This window comes from Rhea pennata, chromosome Z (genome assembly GCF_028389875.1).
Source record: "Rhea pennata isolate bPtePen1 chromosome Z, bPtePen1.pri, whole genome shotgun sequence".
In the NCBI taxonomy this organism is placed as follows: Eukaryota; Metazoa; Chordata; class Aves; order Rheiformes; family Rheidae; genus Rhea; species Rhea pennata.
The window spans coordinates 3,448,090-3,472,186 of NC_084702.1; the positions used below are offsets into that span (position 1 = coordinate 3,448,090).

At 54.6% G+C, this 24,097-nt stretch overlaps 1 protein-coding gene across 1 annotated transcript; it reads right to left on the reverse strand.

Annotated features, from left to right (window-relative positions):
* Positions 1-3,187: 3,187 nt before the first annotated feature.
* LOC134153445 (maestro heat-like repeat-containing protein family member 7) lies at positions 3,188-10,715 on the reverse strand. Its single transcript, XM_062599646.1, has 14 exons — positions 10,694-10,715; positions 9,905-10,017; positions 9,317-9,466; positions 8,975-9,129; positions 8,428-8,575; positions 7,815-8,005; positions 7,576-7,713; positions 6,876-6,990; positions 6,257-6,394; positions 5,474-5,650; positions 4,836-4,991; positions 4,417-4,518; positions 3,890-3,992; positions 3,188-3,369 (listed from the first exon to the last, which is right to left on the reverse strand). Exons 1-14 carry the CDS (start codon positions 10,713-10,715, stop codon positions 3,188-3,190), a joined length of 1,890 nt encoding a protein of 629 aa, XP_062455630.1.
* Positions 10,716-24,097: the final 13,382 nt, after the last annotated feature.

Sequence of the window (24,097 nt, forward strand, 5' to 3'; positions counted from 1 at the left end):
AGGAAAGTTGAGCTGACTTTTCTCGCAGCTACACTTCTGAGACATGAATGGGAGCGTAACAGACGTGCAGAGATGGGTAGGATGGTGAGGGTGGACATGTGCGAGAAGAGCGCCATAGGCACCAGAACGGAGAAGCAAGCATGGAGTGGGGGAAAGTGGGCCAGATTGCTTGACTAGCTGGAAGCAGGAGAGGGCGCAGAGCATGAAGCCCGTGCAGCAGAACCAGAGGGGAAGGATCAAGAAGGACATAAACTTCAGGCAGAGCACACAGGCAGCTCTGACAAGGGGCACAGAGCAGAGTTTTGACACGGAGCCACGCTTCCTTGACTTGGAATGGATATTTAACATGGACAGAAAACTGCTGTTCCTTGCATCCTGTCTTTAGCCAGCACTGCCACAGGGTTCAACTGACAGGACTGGTATACAGAGTAAAAAGAAGAGGGAATAAAAACTATTATAAAATAAAAAAAGAATAAAAGCTATTACAAAAGCTGATGTTCCTGCTACAAACCGCATGCTGATCTATGTCGGAAGCAGATGATGTTTCAGACAGTTGTGCTTTAACAACTTCCCCAGACAAAAAGCAGTGCAACCTTGTACTTTCATGCACTTCCTGTGCTTCCATGGCCATGTTCTGCCCTTTCTCTAGCTGGCCTTGAGCCTTGGACTGGACCTTGCACCCAATCCAGAGTAACTAGGCCTAGGATACCTCTAATGTTCACAAAGGTGCATCCTGTGATGCTTTCTGGTGCACAAGAACATTCTAGGAGTCAGAACTCCCAGAGCCAGCACAGATCCCAAGAGTCCATTGGGTTTGCTAATCTTCACACAAGAACATGGGCTTTTGTGATTGCTTCCAAGCAGCAGGTGAAAGCTACACCTGCTCAGGTCAGCTTTTTGCTCAGGTTGTATTGTACTACTGTCTACTAATGTGACTAAAGTCGCATTTGGCTGACTCAGAGGACAAAGCAAGCTCTAATGTATGGACCACGTTGTATTCCATCTCCACAGATGACAGAAGGATGTCTTTGTGTAAAGCTCAAAGGGTCTTTGGAAGGCATTTCCAGGAAGGAACCTCTTTCCCGCTGAGGCAAACTAAAGCAGAGGCACAAAGAGATGGTGGAAAGCACCGAACGCTAAGCCTCTGTGGCTGGCTGCGGTGCTTTCCTGGTGCGACGAGGCTCTCTGGCCTGTGCTGCCAGAACTGTAGAGCTGGGCGCAGTGCACGGAGGCGCGCTGCTGCAGACCCCAACCGTAGGTGCGACCGCTCCCTCCGCTGCCTGCAGAGAGCAGGAGTCCGTCACTCAGCTTTCCGAAAGGGAAAGGAGTAACCAGGGGAAGGGAAGAAAGCAAGTGTGTTGCAGACCGTGAGGCTGAAGCAAAACCAAAGGCTGCTTTCCCTTAAAGGAATACACGTTGCTACGAAGTAGAAGTGCTCCAAGGGAGAAGGGAAAAACCTCAGGGAGGAAATGGAGGTGCCCAGGGCAACCTGGGCCTGCCCCCAGCAGCGGTGCTGCCACAGAGCACTGGCCAGAAGCGTCCCCTCAGCTGCTCTGCTGGCCCTGTTTGCCTTGCCCCCCCCAAGAGGCACCTCAGGAAGCAGCCAGCAGAGCCAGCCCCTTCCTTGCCCTGTGCGGTGGGGGCTTTGAGGCTGCTTAGGCACTGCTGCCAGAGGCCCCAGCCTGGCCCCACCAGCTCTCTGGGGCCAGAATGGCAGGCCAAGCAGAGGGCTGTTGTGGGGCCCACGGACAGCCTGGTCCCATAGCAGAGCAGGTGCTGCCTATGCATCTCTGGAAGCTTGGAGTGGGCCTTTGGCATCACAGGAGTCACCCAGAAAGCACCAAAGTTAGGACGGTGGCCAAGACAAGGAGAATTTGTTGCTCGAGGAGCCACATGGTGTCAGGTGGGGTGAAAAGTGCCTGGAGTAGCTTTGGAGGTCAGGAGGAAAGCTGGCTGAGGAGATGCAGCTGGGGAATGGGGAATGGGACATGAGGTGGGGTGGAGGGGAGGGCGCCAAGCTTTGCAGCCTTTTCCCCAGGCCGTGGGGGTCAGCAGCTAAGGAATGGCCATGCACCTCTGCCTGCCTCGCCAGACAGGTGCTCCACGGAGGAGGGTGTGTGCTCACAAGTACACGTGTGGCTGCAGGCACTGCCAGCTGAATTGCCAGGCCGGTTGCTGCCGAGGCCTCTGCTACGTGGGAACCATGCAAGGGCCAGAAATGCCGATGGCAGTGGGACTGACTCATTTGTGGAGAGTGAGAGAAGGCCAATGAGGCCTGGCAAAAGGAGGCACTCGAGATGCGGAGTGTCCCGTGGGCTGGGGGTGCGGTGGTGCTGCTCTGAGGAGACGACCCCCATGGCTATCAGTGCGGACTTGTGTTTGCTGCACTGAGAGCCCAGGCTGGCTGAGGAGAAGGAGACCTTTAGACTGAATTCACCGAGTAGCCCCATCGCACACTGTTTCCCTGGGGCCTGTGACATGATGACCTGAGAACTCTTGGACAGCTGGAGATGTGGCTCTCCAGGCTGCCCCAAGAGGCCAACAGGAGTCTGTTCGCACCCCGTGTCAGGACCCCCTGCTCCCAGGTGGCTGTGTGTTCAGATTTCTGGTGTGTGCAGGGCTCCCCTCTCCTTGCTTGGGACCCTGGCCAGCCAGCCAGGGCTGGGTGTATATGGGAAAGGGGAAAAGAGGAGGACATTGCTCCTTCCTTGAAAGCAGCTCAGCACAGTCCCTGCAGCAGGGGCAGAGGCCAGGCAGAGCTGGAGAGCAGGCTGGCGCAGCCCTCCCACCCAAGGGTAGCGAGCCAAGACCCAGCAGCCCAGGGGAGGGGATGCAGGGGACAGTGGCACAGCTCTTCCCTTTCCTCATGGGAGTCTTGTCCCCCGGCTCATGGGCACACCTGTGTAAGCCCTCCACCTGATTTTCCCCCAAAGAGCTTCCATAGGCAGAACTGACAACAAAACCAAGAAGGAAGCAAAAAACCCAGGACAGTATATCATGTGGAGAATATTATAGTAACCAAGGAACTAGTTTCTGGTCAGAAATCCCCTCAGTCTCTTTTATTCTGGCCATCAGGCCTGAGGGGTGAGCTGCAGCAGACACCCGGAAGGACACAGACTGCTCCACACATTCAGGTGGTCACCAGCGGAAGGGCACCGTAGGCCTGGGATTGTCCTCCTCCTTCTACTCAAGGAGAGCTGTTGCCCAGAGGCCAGTTCCACCTGTCCCCTGCTCTCCGGAGCCAGCAGCGCAGGGAAGGCAGCTTCCATCCTGATGCTGGCTGTTTCCGTGGAGTGCCCAGGATGATGATGTTCTGAGTAGCCAGGGACCGCATGGAGGGCTCGATGTCGTTCTGCAAGGGCCGAAGGTCTGGCACAGAAAGAAAGAGAGCAGCGATGAAACCCATGTGTCTGCAGTGCCTGCAGCTCTGCACAGCTCTTCCCATGGTGAGGAGGGAGCAGGTAGGGCAAACAGATCAGCTGAAAGTTGCTGCCCAGGAGTGGCCCCAAATGCCCCTAACATATTCCTCTGCCCCAGAAATATTTCCCTGCAGCTGGGCAGGGCCTGGAGCACACTGCCCTTGCTCTGCCCCCCTCTCACACCCACCATGGCCAGCGCAGCACTGCCCTTACTCACCGCTGCAGATGTCCCGCAGCTTCTGCTCCCTTGGGCTCTTCAAGTGCCGCCCGGCAAGCCCTAGGCACACACCAGCGTTCACACCTGGCACTGCCCAGTGCGCTCCCCCCAGCACAGCGCCCCCCCCCGGGCAGTGCAGTAGCCGAGGTGGCGTGGGAACCAGCAAGGCTCCCAGGCAGCCCACCTGGGCTCCTAGATGCCCCGGCCCTGCAAATTGCTCGGAGAGGGAGGGAGCCCAGGGGCTGTGGCTCACCAAAGAACCTCACGGCCACATCTCGTAAGGATGCCTGAGAGTCCTCCAAATAGGGCAGGCTCTGGCGCAGGTCTTCTTCCACATAACTCCTGCCTCTTGCCAGCTGCAGAGAGCACAAGAGCATGGGGTTGGCACACAAGACCGTCCAAAGCCATCCTCCCGGCACCCTGCTCCCTTTGCCTGCCCCATCAGGGCTGTGGCATCTGCCAGGCAGGAGCCTTGTGGGGCTGAGCTTGGGAGAGAGCAGCAGGCAGAGTGTGGCCCCAGGGTGTGGAGAACCCGGTGTGCTGCTAAGGCCCTGTGGGCCAGGGTCTCCTTCAGCAACCTGGGAGGGGGTCAGAGAGGGGCCAGCCAAAGAGCCCCCCGGGGCTATGCGCTTGAGAGGAGGGCTCAAGTTTGCAGGTGCAGGTGGTGAGCTTGGGGCTGGAGCAGTGCAGGAGAGGCACAGCTGCCTCCCCCATGCACAGCAGTGTGTGTGGGGGCAGGTCTTACCCAGGCTGCTCCTGGCCCTTTGGGGCTCTCCTTACCAAGCACTTGCCAATCCTCCACGTCTGCCCGGTCTGGCTCAGGTCCCTAAGCTGTTCCCACTTGAGGCACTGGGCAGCGGTGATGAGGGCTTCCTGGGAGGCCTGTGCAGCAGAGAGTGGGAGATGGTACCACAGCCTGCGGGAGGAGGCCTGCTGTCCCCCTCCCCTTGGCTCGCCTCTGCCCCTTTCCCAGCCCATTGTGGGAAGAGGCAGCAGCAGGAGCAGTGCCTCAAGTGCTCTCAAGTGCGTTCAATGCCCAGAGCAGAGACACGGCACAACCAGCACCTCGGCTGCCTCTTGCTGTTGAGCAGCCCAGGAGACATCCCCCAGCACTGATGAGCTGCAGCCACAGCTGGGGTCTTCGTGGAAGGGTGCGGGGTTGCCCTCCCCTCATCACTGGCTAGGTTTGAAATCTCTACCTTGGCCACACTCTGGATCTCATCATTCATGTGGAAGAAGAGCGGGAGCAGGCACCGATGCACTTTCTGCTGCATGTGCTTCTTGGTCTTCCCCATCACAATCTCCACCAGCTCTCTGAAGCGGCAGATGGAGAGCTCTCGCAGCTGGCTGGAGTCCTGCGAGGAGGGAGGAGGCGGGGAGCTCAGCAAGGGCTGCTGCCCACCCAGGCAGAGCACCAGCAGCAGCTTGTAGCCAGGCAGCCATGTGAGGAGGTGCCCCAGGGCTTGGGCTGAGGAGGAGGCTGGGCTGGCCCTGCACCACGATTCCTGGGCGCACACCACTTGCTCAAGGCTTAGCTTGCCTGCCGCAGCAGGCGGTGCGAGCGTGTGGTCCTGTGTGGCAGTGGCCGCTGGAGGAGCTGTCTGGGCTTTGAAAGGCCCTGCACCCTGCACGGGGGGCTTGGAGCCCCCGTTGGTATAAACGTGTCGGAGGGATGTCATACAGGTGCACTGCAGAGGCCAGGAGCCATGCCAGGAGAGCCCAGAGAAGCCCGAGTGGGGAAGGCGCTGCCTGAGTGCTGCACCCAGGGCTGGGCTCAAGGGCAGCTGTCATTAGAGAGTGCCCATCTGCAGGGCTGCGGCTCCCACCCCAGCCTTACGTCATCAAAGAGTGGCACCAGCTTCTCCACCAGCTGCAGAGCGACGGGGCCCACCGCTGCCCGGTCCATATGCTGGACCACGTTGCCGGAGACAACCAGGGCCTTCATCCGGATGTCTGTGTTGGCATCCTGCAGCATCTCCATGAGGTCTGGCAGCAGCTCTTGCATTTTTCTGGCCTGTAGAGAACACCAAACATCCTGACCGCGAGGCATGAAAGCCCAACTGGGCAAAACACCTCTGGATCTTAAACACCAGCCTCCTGTCTTGCTTCACCACCAGCACCACAGGAATTATTACTGCAGTAAACTCCTGACACGCAGCAGTTCTTGGTGAGTGCTGAGGGTGTGGAGGAGCAGGCAGCAGGGAAGGAGGACAGGAGAGCAAAAGCTCCTCCTCACCTCCTCAGCTGACCCCTCTTCTGACCTGCCGCAAGGGGCAGGTTGGTTAAGAGCCCTCTGCACTTGGAAATCCCCCAGGCAGTGGCCAGTGCCCACCCTGGCAGACTCATTCTGCCACAGAGCCCAGGGCCCCACTGCCAGGGCTCTGTGCACACCCACCGCTGGGGCACTGCAGGCTGCAGCACCAGCCTGAGAGCTCTAAGCTGACTTGGAGCAGGCTGTGACCCCTTGGCAAGAGAGGGCAAAGTGGTCAGCGAGGGACACTGGAGCGACCCCCATGCTTCCTGATCCTCAGCAGAGGCCAAGCACTGCATTACCCCCTGCCTGCTTGGCAGCCCCACGCTGCCTGACTCATGCCTTCACCTGACTCATGGCCATACGCACCATCTCTGGTCTCTTGGAAAGTGTTATGAGGCCTCTGAGCACCAGTGAGCGCATCTCCACACCTTGATGCCTCAGGTACCTCTGGAGCAGGTAGAGGACACAGCAGTCCACAGCTTTAAGATCTGCACAGCTCAGCAGCTGAAACACACAGAGCAGTGAGAGACTGGCAGAGCCTGCAGGGCTCCATGTCCCATGCAGCTCCTGCTTCCCACTCAGAGCCGTGGCCAGGGCACCAGGTGCACGCAAGGCCTGTGCTGGAGGTGGCAGTGGTTGTGGAAGGCCCACGGGCACCCCCCATGCCCTGTGCCACACAGCACACAGCACAGAGTCCTTGCTTGCTCCTTCTGTCCTCTGGACCATCTGCCGCTTGTGCCCTCCTGGTCACTTGTCCCCTCTGCTCTTGCCTTGGAAGAGCAATTGAATAGCAAGAGCTGGCACAGAGGAGGCACCGGCTGTTGGTGGTTACAAGGGTGGCAGAAATGGGCCGAGGCCAGGTGCACTGCAAGCAGCGCACTCGCTGGCCCAGCTCCATTGGCTGCCCTCCCAGCTCGTGGCCATGCCTGCAAGGGAGTGGAGGGTTCAGCGGCATCTCAGGGGCACTGCTTGCCACCAGGCCTACCTCCACAAAGAAAGCCATGGCCGGGACTTCCTGCAGTTTGTCCCCTCTGCTGAGAAGGGATTCCACGTGGCGGAAGATGCAGGAACGCTGCTGAGCTGTGTTTGTCCTCATCTCTCTGACAAGGGGAAGAAAGCAGCAGTGGTGAGGAGCTGCAGGCAAAGCTCTTCAGGGATGGCACGGCCCGCTCCACCCATTATCGTGCAGGCCAGGACTCAGCTGCAGCTTGTGTAGCCTTTGCTCCTGGAGCGGGGGTCTTTTGCCAACACACCTCCCCACTGGAAAGTCCGTGTCCAGCACCATTAGGCTCATCTGGGTGCACGACTGGAAGAACACCCGTGCTACACAAAAGCCCTGCTCTTGCAGGACGGTGCGTCACTTGCCCTCTTTGGAGCCTCCTCCTCCCGGGATCTCCCCATGTGCTCTTGGGCACACTACATCTTTCCTCTGCTCTAGCACACCACACTGGGGCAGCCCCTGTGAGCCTTTGGGGAGCCTGTGTGCAGACAGGCCGGCGGCGCTGGCTGGGGCGTGCGTCCAGTCCCCAAGGACAGGGCATTAAAGGTCTTCAGGACCTTCCTGGTGCTCTCCCACAGCCAGTAACATGGGCTCCACAAGGTGCAGCTTTTGAAGCTGGGCCACAAAGAAGCCTTGTCTGCAGCCAAACAAGGCTGAGGCAGGGCTGGGCAAAAGGGTCCCTCACCTGGCCAGCATCCTGACTCCACTGTGGTGTGTCTCTGCTCTGAGAAGCAGGTCCCAGCCGGCCCTCTTCTGGATGGTGAGGACCTGCTCCTCGTATCCAGCGCAGCAGAGCAGGGCTTTCATGGCCTGCACCGCAGACCTGCATGTGGAGCAAAGGCCAGTCACGCTCAGAGCTGAGAGCTGAGAGCTGAGAGCTGGCTGAGGGCACCTAGGAAAGGCAGGAGAAGCAGGACACAGCACCTCCCAGGGCTGGCTGGAGAAGCTGGGTCCCCTGGGCAGCATTTCCTCCAGCAGGCGCTGCTCTCCTGGGGTAGGAAGGCTGCAGCAAAGCAGATCTGCAAGAGCAGCGCCATGTAGAGCTGGGGGAAGAGCGCTGCGACCGTCTGTCGGCAGGCAGGTTGCCGAAGGATCTCGCACAGTGCCTTGCCTGCCTGCAGGAAACACCCGGAGAGAGCTCTCACTGCAAAGACATTGCTGTGGCGGTGCCTGGGCCCTTGGTCCCCATTGGCGTGAGGCTCCAGCACTGCCCTGGCCCACGGGAGACACAGCTGGAGGCTGCAGCCTGGCTGCCAGGCCACGGCCACGTCAGGGGCAGCCCTCTGGGCTCTGCTCCCACTTCTAACGTGGGCACCAGGAGCCCCCCTGTGTCAGCGTGACGTGCCTTAGGTATCGTGCACACCAGCCTGGGCGTCTGTCTCAGGCTGTGTAGCCTGCTGAGGCTGTGCAGCGGCCACGTCCCTGCCCCATCCCCGGCCCTGGTCCCGGCCCCTACCCCTGCCCCCACCCCAGTGCAGCCCCTGCCCCGAGGCAAGCCCAGCCCTGAGGGCCAGCGAGGCCTCCTGTGGTAACTCACAGCCAGGGGCAGGAAGCAGGTGTCCTCCGTGACAGCTCTGCGGCCCTTGAGAAGCAGCCGGTCCTCCAGGATGCTGAGCAGCTTCCTCAGCACCTTGTCCAAAGATGTGGGCAGGCAAACCATCACCTCCCACATGGTCGTGGCAATGCTGCAGGCCCAGGGCACCCAGTCAGCAGGGCAGCCTCAGCCACAGCTCCGTGGCCTGAGCAAGCCCCAGTGGAGCCAGGCTGCAGCCCTCGCCCTACCCGCTCCACCCATGCGTGGAGTGCCCGGAGGGCCCTGCCTGGGCAAGCAGGGGACAGCTGAGCCATGTTCACTGTGGGTCACGGGGCAGCCCGTCAGCAGGGCTCTGGGGCTGCCTTGGTCATCTGTGGCTGTGGAGGCAGGGGTGGATGCCAGCAAGGGGCTGGGAAGTATGATGAGGACAGGAGACCCCTGTGCTCTGGGCATTTCCTGCAGTTTTCCTCGGGTCCGGCAAGTAGAGAGGCTTTGGGCAGCCTCCCCTCTCCACGAGGGAAGAAGCCCTCAAGGCTCTTGGGGCCTGTACCTGTCACACGGCGGGGAGCAGTTCAGCAGGCTTATGACCACCTCACTGGGGTACAGGTAGGTCAGCAGGAGAAGGAGTATATCCAGGCTGTGCCGCGCTGACCCCGTGCTGATGCACCTCAGGTTTTCATAGATGCACCTCACGATCTTGGGCACCTGGAAGGCACACGGCTGGGAAGGAGGGCAGCCATTTCTTGGGCTGCCCCTGAGAGCTGCTGCTTCCCTTCCTGCCACGCTTTGCTGGCTTCGGATGGTGTTGCATGCCCGAGAGAGCTGAGCTGGGAGGGAGGCAGAGCCCCTCAAAGGGCTCAAGTGCAGGGCAATCCCACCAGCGGCTGCTTACGTTCTTCAGCCAGGAGGTGGGCTCCATCAGGACCACATCCAGCATGCTGGTAGCTGCCTGCAGGTCGAAGATGCTGGAGTCTCTCATGCCCTCAATGGCCGTGAGGATGATGTCCGTCCTCTCCGAGGGCAGGAGGTATTTCCCAAAGATCTAGGGGAGGAAGGAGGGGATGGAAAACGTGGTGACCCTGAGCACCCTGACGGTGCTGCTTAGCCAAGCAGGGAGAGCAGCTCTGGAGCAGGGGCAGTGCTGGCTGCGGGCTGGGGACAGCTGGAAGGAGGGGCTGCAGTGCTTGCCCTGTGGAGGAGGAGAGCAGAGGGGCGCGAGGAGGAGGGGGCAGAGTGGGGATCAGGGTCACTGGGCACTAGCTCTACAGCATAGCCAAGCTTCCTGGTGCGCAGGAGGGCTAGAGTGGCTGCGGTGACCCTGGAGTGCAGCCTTCAGACATTGCCTGCGCAGGGGCAGCGGGAACCCTCTCACCAGGGACAGTGAGGCCACAGCAGCCCCACTGCTTCCAAATCCATTTGCTCACGCAGGTGTGCTGCTGATGCCATGGCCAAGAGTGCCAGCACGGGAGGAGCTCCTTACCGAGATTATATGGCTGGTGCTGTTGGAGAAAGCAAGCCAGAAGCCAGTGTGCTCGGCTTGCCCTTCCTGTTGGAGCTGCGGGTGCTCTGCATTGTCCCCTGCCAGCTTCTTGCCTGGGCAGGAGGAATAACATGCGACAGTCAGTAGGACAGAGCAGCTTGGGCAAGAGGCTGGCACACCTGCTGAAAAAGGCTTGAAAGTTGGAGGGACTGAGCAGGGAGATTATGAGCCAGAGTCAAGCGTGGAAGGGCTGGACAAGGCTGCAAAGCCCAGGGTGCAGGGTGATGGGTGCAAGAGAGAGCTCAGGAGGGATGGAATTGGCTGAAGGGACACCTGCGTTATGTGCAGGTCCCCCAGTGCTCACAGCCTGGGAAACTGGAAGGACTTAGACAGAGCTCTGCCTGCAGTCCCCGAGCTAAAATATCCCAGCAATAAGGGAGATGTGTGTGTTGGGGGTGGGGGTGGGGGATGAACTCTTGCATGACTGGAGGGCAGCAATGTCTGGAAAAAGACCCTTTCAGAGTGGTGCGTGGTGGGATGCTGAAAAGCACTGAGGGAGCAGAGGCAAGAGAGGATGAGACTGGCTAGAAGGAGCAGCTCTTTCCCCACAAGGACAGTCATGCTAGGAAGGATGGAAAAATTGAGATGGGAGCCTTAAAGGGATGGGAAGCAATGCGAGGCTGGCAGCAACAGAGCAGGACAGCAGTATATGGGGATCAGCAGAGTTCCCTGGGAGGATCTAAGCCCTGTCAAAGTTGGGGAGGGGAAATTGCTTCCCAGGATCCAGACTAGCGGGTAAGTTCAATGGCATTTTCCCATCTGCAGTAGGACCGAAGCCCTCAGAGGGGAGAGGTGTATGGGTCAGGCTTCCCCCATGCCCCGGAGGTGTTGGGCTGCCTGGGCCCTGGGGCGAATGCAGCACAGCTGCTGCCCTGCTGCAGCCTGGAAGGGTTTCTTGCTGCTTCCTGGAGCTGAGGAGAGTGGCAGGGTGGCTAAGTGTTTGCTTGGGCACCTGTCTGTGCCCGGAGGGCCCCAAGCCGTGGCACTTTCTCTTACTCTCTCGCTGCCAAGCAAATCTGTAGAGGTAGTGCAGAGCATCCGCAGCCCGCCAGCTGATGCCCTGGTCCTCGCGAGCAGAGCAGAGGAGGAGTCTCCCCACCAGCTTGCCCAGCAGGTGGAAGTCCTCTGGAGCAGAGAGGCCAGGCTGCTCTTGGCCTCCTCCAGAGGGGACGCCGACCTGGCGAGGCAGGAGCAGCGCTCAGGTGAGGCAGTTGGGGCCAGAGGCTGCTCGCAGCCGTGATCGATGGGCTATGGCAGTGTGTGTCCCAGCCCGTCCTCCTCGGCAGACTTTTAGCTCCTCGGCAAAGCCCAGGGGCTAGCTCGGCTGCCTCTGCGCAGCCCTGACCCCGCACAGCAGCCACGGCAAGGGCAGGGGGAGGCTGCCTCCCTGCAAGGTCTGCGCATGCCACCCACGGCTCTGGCAGGACCCTGGCGAGGGGTGCCAGGGTGCCGGGAGGTCACCTGCCCCGGAGGCTCCTTACCTCCAGAGAGCAGGAGCTGACGAGTGCTTTGCTCAGCCTGGCAATGCTCCTCACAGCCCTCTCGCACTCTGCTGCTCTCCGGGACTCTGTGAAGGGCAGCAGCACCTGCGGGAAGGAAAGCAACGCTCGGCCCTTGCAGCCGACAGCTCTCCCAGGAGCCGCCAGCGCCTGGTAGCATGCACGCCAGGGCGTCCTCGGGACACAGGGGCAAATCTTCGCACTGGCTTCCTGCCCCCAGAGGCCCTCCCAGGCATGGGGACAGATGCCCAGACTGATGTCACCATGTGCTGGGAGGTAGCCAGAGCCCATCGCCACTGCAGCCTCTGCTGCTTTGCAGGCGCCTCTCCACAGGGGCCTTCAGGCACCCATCCAGGAGCAGAGGGCTTTGGGGCCAAAAGCTCCCTAGGCAGTTTTCAAAGGCAAAGCTGTGCTACAGCCCATCGGGAAGGTGGAGGAAGGAAGCTTCCGGGCTGGGCTCCCCTTGCAGGCTGGGCAGGTTGCAGTCGGTCTCTGCCTTGCCCTGATCCAGGCAGGAAAGCTCGAGGGAGGGGGAGGCACGGAGCTGGCAGTGCCGGCTGCCAGGTGCCACCTGCGTAGGGCTTAGGAGGAGAGTGCCACTCCTCACAGTGCTTTGGTGCCAGGGCGAGGTTTGGGAGGAGGAGAGGATGCTGCTGAGAAGGGGCAGTCCTTTCGATCCCATCAAAGCCCCGTGAGGAGGGGGGCTGGCCTCTGCCCATGTCCAAGAGACAGAGAGGGAGCAGTCAGGAAGAGGGGCATGGTGCAGAAGCCTCCTGCTTCTCTGAGGGAGCTGGCCCCTGTGCTGCAGCATGCTCTCTGCTGCCAGGTCTGGCGAGGGCGGAGTGTGTGGGGTGCTCGGTTTGGAGGGTCCCTTTCCTTCCGTGCGAGAGACAGAGCCGTGGGAAGCACAGTCCCTGTACGGGGCAGACCTGCAGTGCATTCTGCAGCTCCCGGACGCTGGAGGTGTGCGAATCGACCGGCATCACCTGCAGCACGTCGTCCAGAGCACTCGGAGCCTGCAAGGACCAAGCAAAGGGAGATGATGCCATGCTGGTGTGGGATACTTGCAGGGCAGCAGCTCGACCCTCCAGAAAGGCCTGTGCAAGCACAGAAGGAGCCGGTGAGAGGTGTGGGCACAAAGCAGGTGTCCGGGTCTGTCCGTACCTGTCCTGTGGCTCTGGGAAAGGCCTGGCTGGGCTGCAGAGCTTCCTGCTGCTCTGCTGGCACCCCCATCTGGCTGCAGGCAGAAGAACCTGGCACCAGCAGAGAAAGAGAGGAGGCAGAGCTGTAGGTGCTGGCAGCAGAGAGCAGAGCAAAGGACCCCCCAGCAGGCAGGTGCGATGCTGGAGAGCAGCAAGGTTGAGAAATGCCGCAGGTGCCCCCGGGCTGGGACCTCTCTTGCAGACAGCCCAAAGCTGTCCCTGCCCTGCAGCAGCACTTGCTGCTGTGAGCTGAGTGGTCTCTGGCTGCCTGTGCCCCGAGCCCTGGAGCAGGAGCCGGGTGCCCTGGGCTCCTCTCGGCCCCGGGGGCATCCTGGGGCTGGCTGGCGCCAATCGCAGAGCCCCAGCCTGCAGCCCCAGCGAGCCCCCAGTGCCCACCTGGCTTGGTGCCCCCAGACACAGGCTGCAGCAGAGTCAGGAGGCCACGGCAGAGCCGGGCGGGCTCAGCGCCCCCAGAGCTGGGGTGCCCCGCAGCGCCGGCTCACTCACCTGCCTGGTGCAGCACGGGTGTGCAAACCTTGTGGGGCTCTGAAGGAGAGCTGCTGTGCTGGGGAGCTCTGTGGTGCTGCTGCCGCGGGGCCGCCAAGGGCCCTGCGGAGCTGCCGAGCCCCAGCGCCATCGCTCCTGCTGCCGCCGCGAGGGGATCCTGCGGGGAAAGCCCTGGGCCCTGCCGAGGGCCTGGGGCCGCCGGGAGAGCCGTGGAAGCGCCGCGACTGCTGCTGCTGCAGCTCCGCACACTGCCACGCTGCGCCGTCCCCGCGCTGCTGGGCACGGCGGGGCCGCGGCCGCCCTGGCGCCCGGCGGGGCCGCGGCTGTCACAAAGGGGGGGACAAGGGCCCTGCTGCCGCCCAGGCAGGTCCCCTCCGGGCAGCGCAGCCTTGCTGCCGCTGGGCAGCCTCCGCCGGCCACCACAGCCAAGCAGCTCTTTGCCCTGCAGCCCCCCCATGAGCAACCTCCTGCCACCTCGGTGGGGCAGAGCAGAAGCCACCTCGCCCCCCTCCCGCCCCCCATCCCAGGATGCACTTTTGGCACAAGCGCTGGATCTCTGGGTGTGCGTTGCAGTGTGAAAAAGCCATGTCCAAGCCTCCCTCTGCCCCTGCCGCTCCTTTCACCTGTGCCCACGGCAGGAATCCAGGCTGTCGCGCGGTAGACTGCAAGCCAAGTGGCAGAGCTCGTTATCCGTAGTCCCTGTGACAACTTCGGCCCTAACACAGCCATGGTCTGAGTTGTGTGAAGCTGATGGAGGAGGTAATGCCTGCTTGGAGCATGGTGCCTCAAGAGCATGTGAGGGGCTTAGAGCTTCCTTTGGGTTGAATGATGAGTGGATCGTCTGGGTGTGGAATGGGCAGTACGTGAGTTGTATGAGACTTGCAATTGGTCCCTTGCAGTCATTCCAGGAGCCTGTTGCTGAGTGTCACACGGTGCCTCAGGGTTATTGCGGAGACCTTGTTTTCCTATGTGTGGTTGGTTCCACCTCAACAATCCACTCACGTGCTCCAGCGAGCTGCTGGCCTGTGGCTTGGATAGAAGACTCATCTTACACCTGAGCGCCATGATTTTTTAAGTGTGACCCTTCCTCTGACTGAGTAGTTACTGCTCAGGGGAATACTGCAAACCACAAGGTTAATGCCTGCACCACCATTGCCCCTGTGTGTTGTACGTCAACAGCTATCTCGGTGTCGGGCAACGATTAGCAATCACAACGTATCATTTCCAAAGACGAATAGCACTCAATCAATCTGTCAGTACTTCCACAGCATGGCTTGTGGGTGCCTGATTGCTGCCACAGAGCAGTTCTTCTGTGCACCTGTGTACCAACTTGCCAGGCCTGTGCAATGCCTGTCGAGAGGTGTAGAGGAAGATGTATTCTGTGGAGATCTGTAACCCCGGCCAAAGCTTTAGCATGAGGATGGCCCTGAAATTCATGTAAGCTCTGGGCTATGGTGGCAGTTGCATGGTCCAAGCTGCGGATTTAAGCTAGAGATTCCTCAGTTTCAGTGGCTACTACTGGGCTGTGATCAGCTTTGTCATGGATCTCAGCATCTCACCTCCACCGCTCTGATGACAGCATCTACATGGGCGTTTCACAGAGTTCTTACTGTGGTGTGGAGGATCGGGTTAGAGATCTTTTAGACAAACTTGATGGCCTCAGGTCACGATGGTGTTGTAGATAACAAGGCTTTGAAGTTTCTCAGCTAGGATGTAACTGGTGCCCAGCTAGCCATAACCGTTAAGGTAATAACAGAGGTTTTTACTATCAGAACAGAAGAGAGCAGTTTGACCCAAACTGTAAAACTGATAAGCATGACAAACAAAAGGAAGAGCCAAGTCGAGACTTACATGAAAGTTCCAGCCCAGAATTCAACTAAAGGTCATCCTGGTGTTCCTGGTATGACACCTACCCACTGCCAGAGACCCCAAAGACATCCCTTCATGGACTCACGTGCACACGTCATAATATGCAAAAGTATAAGTGAATTCCCAGAAAAGTAAAAGTAAAATGCACCCAACTTAATTGTAATGAATATGTATGAAGGGTATCAGATAGAAGCTCAATGAGACTTAGTCCTGGGGGGTGTATTAGGTGGAAGGATCCCCCACATCCCCACTTCCTATTAAAGGAATACCTACTTCTTAATGCTACACTGGTGTTAAGGGGTTTTATCTTCTGGTTTTTGGTAACAGTGGGATGCACCCACAAATGCTGAGGGAGCTGGTGGATGTTTTTCCCAGGTCATTCACCATCATCTTTGAAAGGTTGTGGAGAACTGGAGAGGTGCTGGAGAACTGGAAGAGATCCAGTGTCACTCCAGTCTTCCAAACGGGCAAGAAGGAGGACCCAGGAAACTCAGGCCAGTCCACCTCCCCTCCATCCTTGGAAAAGTGATGCAAAGCTCATTCTGGATGTCATCTGCAAGCATGTGGAGGAAAGGAAGGTGATCAGAAGTCATCAGTATGGATTTAGATAGGGAAATCCTGCTTAACCAACCTGAGAGCCTTCTATCATGGGAAGACTGGCTGGGGAGATGAGGGGGAGCGGTGGATGTTGTCTCCTTTGACTTCAGCAAAGCTTTTGACACTGCCTCATTATAGTCACTAACAGATTACCATTTGTCTCTGCTGAAAGAAAAAAATGCACTTCAAACAGCCTGTGGAGAAAGAGGTGGACTTCTTGCATTGCATCACGAAACATGCAGACCATCCAACAAGAGCACATGATCAGATTCCTGATTTCCTCCACACTGGTTTTCGTCCAAGTGAAGTACTTTCTCCAAGAAACACCAAGGAAGAACACAGTACAGCAACCTGGAGGGGTTTTACACACAGTAAACTAGGAATGCGTAGCAGTGATATTTCCAAGGACACTTAGGACCACCACAGCTTCTCCCAGGGAAAACACTGTATTCAAAACTGAACTGTAAATGCAGTCCTTGAAGCCTGCCCAAGTTCTGTGAGAATCACCCTTACGATAGATACAGATCAGGCAGAGAAAGGCTGGAAGAGGCTTCCTTTGGGTTAATCTATGGGCACACAAATGAATTCCTCTTTTGGCAAAACAAGCCCTTTCTTGGGAGGTGCTAATCTGGACTGGCAAATTGCATAGGTGCAATCCTTTTCTGCCTGCATCCTTAAGACGCTACCCGTTTGAGTACAGCCGCTGCAGTGTGCTTTACTGTTGTCGTGTCAGGCAAGGCTGATTTGCTTCAGAGGAAAGCAACTTGAGAAACCAGCCAAGACAGTTTTAAAGTAAAGGTCGCGCTTGCTTTGTCCTCTACAACTCTCATCTTTTACTTACTACTTCTAGGCTGCGTGGTGGCTTTCTGCAAGTGCAGACCAAAAGGGTAAGTTTTCTGATCGCGGGCCATGCCCATGGATTCAGATCCCTTCAGGGCACCTTTGAGCCCTCCGTGAACTGAAGGCAGACACCACCATAGGCCTCAGGGTTACTGTTTGGTGTGCTTCTTAATAGTTACCAAACTCAGCATAAATAATCAACGCAAAGAGGACTTTGGGGTAATAAAGGAAGGTTGCTGTGCCTCACACTTGGCAAAAATTGAGAATAGCTGCAAAAGGTTGCATGCGCATACAGTGAATTTGCTTACTTCCCCCCAACAAAAGAAACTGAAGGGAGAAATTATTAAAAGACACTAAATACTGTTTCTGAGAGTCAATGCACAAAAAATTTCCTGATTCCCCTAGGCAGAATAGCATACTGATTCCTGTTCTGTGTTTCAGGGTTTTTTCTAATACTCCAACGCTCGTCCAAACAACAGAGGATACCTTGTCCATCCTTCTGTCACCCTCTGATGGGAGTTTCTAATTCCTCAGTTTCTAGAGCTGCAGAAAGCAGTGCACGGGCTGTGACAACCACATCACATCTGTGGAGCGTCTCACACACTGAGAGCTCCGCATCAAAACCTTGACCCTTCACAGCCTCCATGGACAACGTATCATCCCTTTCTGCTGAATCAGCTCAGAGAAGTACTCCTTCATGGAAAGCCTTAAATGGAGACCAAAATTAAATAGAAACTGACTGACTGTGTCAAAGATTGACGCGATCTCAAACTCCCATGCGGCTGGTATGACACATGGACAACTATGTTTTCAAAAGCAGTGTTTGTGCTTCACGAGAAAGGTGTAACTTGAAATTTCACAAGGGGATGGAAAGGGCTTTGCCTTTTGGTGAGAAAGGGTTTCAAAATTAAGGTGTGGCCACAAACTCAGGTTTGCAGCCAAACGTTAACTACTTTGGAGTCAAGGGCTGGGGGATACACTCTTGATCTGTGCAGTGCAGCTCTAGGCTCGTTTTGCCTCGTGCCCTCATCACGCAGCTAAGGACCCCACCAGAACATGCATGCGCCTGATAACAACATGGGACCCCACGAGAACATGCATGCTGCTGGTAACAACATGGGACAAAGGGCCACAGGCACAGAGAATTTCACAGCTCCAGGAGGGAAAAGAACCTCCAAGGAGGTGCTCACAAGGTGAAAATGAGCTGCTGAGTCCAGAGAGAGCTCTGATGACTCTGCGAATAGAAGGAACTGAGCCAGCTGCAGAAACTGAAAATCCCCAAACCCCTTGCCTGATCGGGGATGTTCACCTGAAGAAACCTCACTCTGGTGCCTGCAAGCTTTCCTCATAGTCGTGGTCTTGTAAGGGTTTGAGCGCCTAGATATTAACCTGACCTCACCGTTGTGGGATGGCTGGGCTAGTTGTAGGTTTTGCTGGAATCACCATACTATTTGTCTGCCTTTATTGTTGCTTGCTAGTTTCACAGCAAACTACTTAGCCTTCAACTGATAGTCATGGTGTCACGTCTGCTATCACAACCAAAGCCAACAGGGCAATCAAATCTTTCTGTGCCTTTTTTTTTTGGGGTGTGTGTGTGTGTGTGTGTCAGGAGTGGGACATGATACAGAGCACCATGACTAGCCCTGACCCAGTGATAACTGCCGGAGGATTATGCCACCCACAGAGCTCAGACTCCTCGGCTGCAGGGACTGCCTCTTCTCTTTCCTTAGCTACCTTGATTAGGGAAAACCAGAAAGACAAAAAGAGGAAAGGGATGTTGCCTTATTTATGCTCCATAGCTTGTCATCTCAAGGCTACTGAGCACTGCCTGAAAGTGGCCAATCCCCAGTTTGCCTCCCTGCAGGCTTAGGGATCCACGCTGCTCTTAAAACTAAATACAATGCTGTGACAAATGTTATTGCAAACCTCTGCTTACTAGGTATTCACTGGACACCTCCTGTAGACATGTAGCTGAGCATGGCCAGGCTAGTAAAGAATCATGCTCTGGCTACTGTCCCAGGGGCAAAAAGCCTTCCAAACACAGGGGCAAAAGCCCTCACCCAAAACGCTCAGAAGCTTGGAAAGTGTGCTTACCCCAGGGACACAGGCAAGTCACTGGATCCCAATGGCAGTGGTCTTGGCTCTTGCCAACCACCTCGCTACATGCCACACATTCCCCGGCTGAGGGTGAGGGCCCAGGTGCTCCTCCCACTGCTCCTCCAAGGGGGGAATCCAGAGGGCAGGAAACCTCCAGCCCCTTACCTCCTCCCATGTTACCCAGATCTTTTGGACATACAATTATCGGCCCAGGGGGAGTGACCTCTGTGACATGGCATGGAGGGTCTACCTGATGGGATCTTTGGATCTGGAAAGAGGTGTCGCCCTTAATGACTAGCTACAGCTACGCTGCCCCATCGATACTGACATTCCTATTTCTGTTATTAACAAGTTTTATTGCCAGGGACCACTTCCTTCCAGCTACGCTACGTCCATGGATTTGTGGGATCTCCCTCAACCCTCTCCATAGCTACAATCACCTGTGACTTCCCTAAGGGACACACAGCTGGAGGAACTGCAGTCTTGAGGGACTCCAACATCCTCCGCATGATTTTACTTAGACACCAAACTTCCCATGATGCTTATGGTGAACAGTGGCTCTGAAGTAAACTTTTCCCTAGTCCTTGTACCCTGAAGAGTACCTCCGCTACTGTCTATGACCTATGTTGTTAATCTGATACACCATCCTGTAAACCTACAAGCCCCAAAACGGATCACTTCTGCCCTCTCAGGGGAGCAGGGAATAATCACCAAACCCACTCTCCTTTTCATGGTTTTGTGTGGCCTGTAGGCAAACTCAAAGCCTCTTGGTGCCTGATGGTTGAAACTACACTTCTTCTCCTCCCCATCTGGCTCTTCGCAGAGCTGCTGAGGCAATCAAGGCCATTCACCAAGCTTCTTAGATGTGGACGGGTGTGTTTGAGGTTAAACAGATGTTTGTCCACTTCCCAATGTGCTCCAAAGGCTGAGCTTGTTCTGTTCTTGCTTGGGATGCCATTCAATAACCTCTACTCATTTGCCTCATGGTGACTATAGCAGGCCTACCCCTACTCACACCCTCTTAACTGCAGCACTAGCCAAAATCCTTCCCACTCCTGAGGCCACCTGTCTCCAGGATATCGATGGTATCCTGCAGGGCATCCTGCTGCACAAAGCTGTTACACAAGATAATTACTAAAAGGTAAATGACTAAATATGTAAAAAAGTAAAAAAGCATGTTGCAGAACGTAAGTACGAAACAAAACTGAAGGCTGAAAACAATATAGTTAAGGAATAACAAAATCTAAGTCTGTAATTTAGAAACACTAGCTGAATCAAGGCTCACACTAGCTGAGATACTACTGGTGTCCATCTTATGTGCCAGCACGAGCAAGAGCGGCAGGGCTCCTTTAGAAAGTTGACAGGAGAGTAATTCAAAGAAGGGCAGGAAAAGCAGGTCAGATGAGGCACATACAGACCAAAATCTGCACCTTTGGGTTATTTCATAGCTCAGTAAAGTGAACCCTGATCACAGAGCCATATGATTAGCCCTTACCCTTCCTAGACAAAGACTGTTTTCAGGGTGACAGTCACCAACTTTTCAGACTTCCATTCCGACATGCAAACTTAAACACTTTTTCAGGCAAGAGAGGACATGTTTCTTTTAGCTCTGGAGACAGGTGCATTTCTCTCTGGAGGCACAGAGTTTCAGTCTCAATCTGAAGTACTTTCTCTTCAAAGGATAAACATATCTCTTCCTATATGTGAGAAGAATAACACCGAGGAGGCCTTTCCTCCCCCGCCCCTCATAATTCTCTGCTCATCCTTTCAGGGAGTGCAGAAATAAGTTTAAGGGCATTTAAATTTAAATGCAATAGGAGACTTCTAAATAAGCAAAACATGATTGCAGTAAGTATTCAGGTTCACGTGCAAGGCAGCCTAGAAGTGATTGACCGGTTAATGAACAGAGACATAAGGCAACACCAGGAGCTGCCAGGAAGATTAGACTGCAAGTGATAAGGAAGCACACATGATTTTGAACTCAAGCATTACTCAAGGTAGCAGAAGTGGACATTTGGTAAAATGGTCCCTATGGGAAAAAGTCACCTAAACCAACATGTTGGAAGATGTTGGTGGGAGACGATGAAAGTGAAGAGATAACAAGGACCTCTGGGTGATCATCACCAAATTTTTACCCCAGCGCTCAACGGTGCACTCTTGCTATAAGAGTATTGCTTATGCTCTTTGCATTATAGTTAGGGTACGCCTGTGCAGTGCCTGATACTAATCCATGCAGCCTGAGGACCACATAGGAGAAATTAGAGGTCTGGGTGCACTTGCAGGGCTATTACGATCTCCCTGGGATCCCAGCGATGTGGTGGGAGAGCTCACGCAACTGACAGTCTGCAGTGGATAGGTAGAAGCCCTTTAGGAAGGACAGTCAGGGAAGGTGAGGATGAGCAGTTGTCATTTATGTGAGAAAGCAGTGGGAATGCATAGAACTCTGCCTAGGGATGGAGAAGGAGCCAGGTGAGAGCTAATCAGTTAGGACTAGAAGAGAGACCAGCAGGAGTGACATTGTGGTAGATGTCTGCTACAGTCTACCTGATCAGAGGGAAGTAGTAGATGAAGTCTTCGTCAGACAGCCGGAAGAAGTGTCACATTTATCAATCCTGGTCATTACAGGGGACTTGAACTGCCCCGGGATGTGCTGGGGGGCAAGACAGCAGGGCACAAGCAATCTGGGAGATTTCTAGAGTGCACATGTAATACAGGTGGTCAAGGAACTGCACAGATGAACAAGATGCTCCTGAGTAAACTCAGGTGAGGCACATGTGAGGCACAGAAGAAGTGGAAGCAGGGTCCGATCATCTAGCAGGAATGTAAAGACACTTGCCAAGCTTGAAGGCACAATATTAAGAAAGTCAAAAAGCTCCACCTGGTGAGGGTCATAAAGGGCAACAAGAAGGGCTTCCACAAGTAAAAGAGCAGCAAGGCTGGCCCTCAGGAATCCCAAGGCTGAGACCAGTGAGAGAAGGATCAAGAGAGAAGCATCAAGATAGCAAACACTCAAATAAACCAGACTTATAGAAGTCTATTAGAGCTGATGGGATGCACTCATGAATACGGAGAGAGCTGGCTGATGCCATTGTGAGGCCACTCTCTGTTATCTTTGAAAGGTTGTGGTGAGCAGAAAAGGTTTCTGAAGCCTGGAAGAAATCAAATGTCACCTGCATCTTTAAGAAAGAGGGTCTTGTGAATGCTAGGCTCCTCAGCCTCACCCTGATCCCCAGGAAGTGATGGGGCACCTGTTCCAGGATACTGTTTCCGGATATTGCTGAGCTATTAACATCTCTCTCTTAGAAGCCTACCGACTTTGGAGAAGCAGTGCTAAAGAAGGAGTGCAGCAGCTCTGGAAAACAGAGGAGCAAGAAGAAAAGTCAGTGGAAAAAAAAAGTATAAATAATAAAAGAGAGGTCATCAGCTGTCCATGTAATAGCCACTCATTTTCCACAGCAGAATACTGCAGCTCTTCTCCCCCCCCCCCCTTTTTTTTTAATCTTCTTTGGAATTCAGTTCAGGAACTGAGACCTACTGTCTACTCTGGGAGCAGCAAGTCATTGAGGTACATATGAGTTGAGTGCTTCTAGTGAAAACATGTGTTCCTATGCGTAAACATAGTCGTATCACACATTTTAGTCTATTTTGCTGTAGCTGAACACATTCTGTAGGGTACCTTATTACTCTTTGGATTCTATAGGCCTGTAAACTTCTGCATATTGGCTTGCTTCCTAGCAGTGTCTTGCAGCCTAGCATTGAAATCTATATGAGTTCTGACCTGAACTGGTGTAATCCTGAGTGTAACCTAATGGGTTTAAACCTGAGTGGTTTAATCACTTTTCAGAGATTTCCATACATCAGAAAAATACGCAGCAGAAATTACTGCATGCCAATACCTACTTCCTGACTGCAGTGGTGGGGCTGACTTCATGCTAGCTCTAGAATGTAATCTGACTAATTAAGCTGCTGCTGCTGCAACGTTTCCAAAGAGCAAGGGAAGAAAATTGCTGTGCTGAACAGACTGGTTTTGACCTATAAACCTGTCTGCCAATACAAAAGGGATGATGATGACATTGGTAACCACCAAGATGAAGTCCTGTGGAGCTGTAAGGACAGGCAGAAATTCCTTAGAGCATGTTTTCCCTCTGTCACTCACCCCAGTCTGGGCCTGTTAATACTTTAAAACATTTCAGGGGAAATACTTTCTTTCCTTACTACCAGCTACATTTGTGCTTCAGAGATTAGATCATGTTGAGAAAGTTTATTCATAATTTGATTCTAAAGTATGTTAGAATGCCGTGGTAGCGAAACTGTAACATCAGTTTGTGGCAACCGAAACTCCACAGATTTTTCCTGAAGTAGCACAATAACAAATTGCTATTCCTTAGAGATGTCCAAAATAGGTATCAGATCTTATTTTCAAAAATGTTAGTTTATATATGTGATCCGAACTGTCTTTCAGCTTTAACTATGGCTTCTTGGAATTAGAAGCAGAGCAGTTATGTAATGTTTAGATTTGGCATTCATACACAGAAAATGAAGAAAGCTTAGCATCCATGTAAGAATAATTGAAGTTGTTTAAATGAGACTTGCTAGATGCTGGAGCATCTGCCCTATGTAGAACTGCTGTGAGAGCTTAATGAACCTAAGGTCACTTCTGGGTTACTCTGCTGTTTTTGTCTTACCTATCCCTCGCAATCTTCAAAGCGCTGTGGTTTCATCAAGGTTCTTTAGCTGGAGCCGGTTATCCTTTGCAGTACTGTTTTTCTCTCCCCCTTGTCCTTGAGTCTTGTTAACTATTTGCAAGGGTTTTCTCACAGTATTTCTCTAACAATTCCCCCCTTTGAGACTTGTTAATATCACTTATCTAGCAAGTCTCATTTAAACAACTTCAATTATTCTTACATGGATGTTAAGTTAATTTTAAGTATCTCCCATGGCATGGGTAATCGGTGAGATGTGGGGAATAGAGAAGCAAGCGGTAATCTGAGTCACTTTTTCTGAAGGCCCGTATAAGCTACAAAATCAGGTTAGTTGTACCAATGAGCATGCGTAAGAAAATTAACGGTGTCCTCATTTTCCATCTTAACTCTATAGTAAACAAATTAAATTGAACAAATCAAAAATCAAAATCAATATTCTTATAAATCAGCTCTATCTATAATTAACAACACTATCAGAATGCAAAGTAACACCTAAGAACACTAAGAGCACTCCATTTACATATAAAAGTGTTCCATTTTCCAAGTGCAATTCATCACTTTTGTAACTTCTGTATTCTTACCTTGAGAGATATCTTGTGGGTGTGGCAGTTCACGAGTCATTCAAAGGTGCCTTCTTTATTTGGGAAGAGTGGGTCCAGGAACTTATTCCCTCCACCTTTACTGCAGTATGAGTTGTCAGAAGCACCAGGTAAGGTCCTTTCCACTTTTCTCTTAGTGGTTCTTCTTTCCATGTCCGAATATAAACTAGATCCCCAGGCCTGAAGTCATGCACAGGGGAATCCAATGGAAGGGGGGTAC

Coding starts and splice junctions, on each gene's coding strand:
- LOC134153445 (XM_062599646.1), bottom strand. CDS start 10,715: ATGCCATTGAACTTACCCGCTA. Junction 7,714..7,814: donor TCTCCAGCCAGCCCTGGGAG/GTGCTGTGTCCT, acceptor CTCCACATGCAG/GTCTGCGGTGCAGGCCATGA. Junction 5,651..6,256: donor TTTCCAAGAGACCAGAGATG/GTGCGTATGGCC, acceptor TGTTCTCTACAG/GCCAGAAAAATGCAAGAGCT.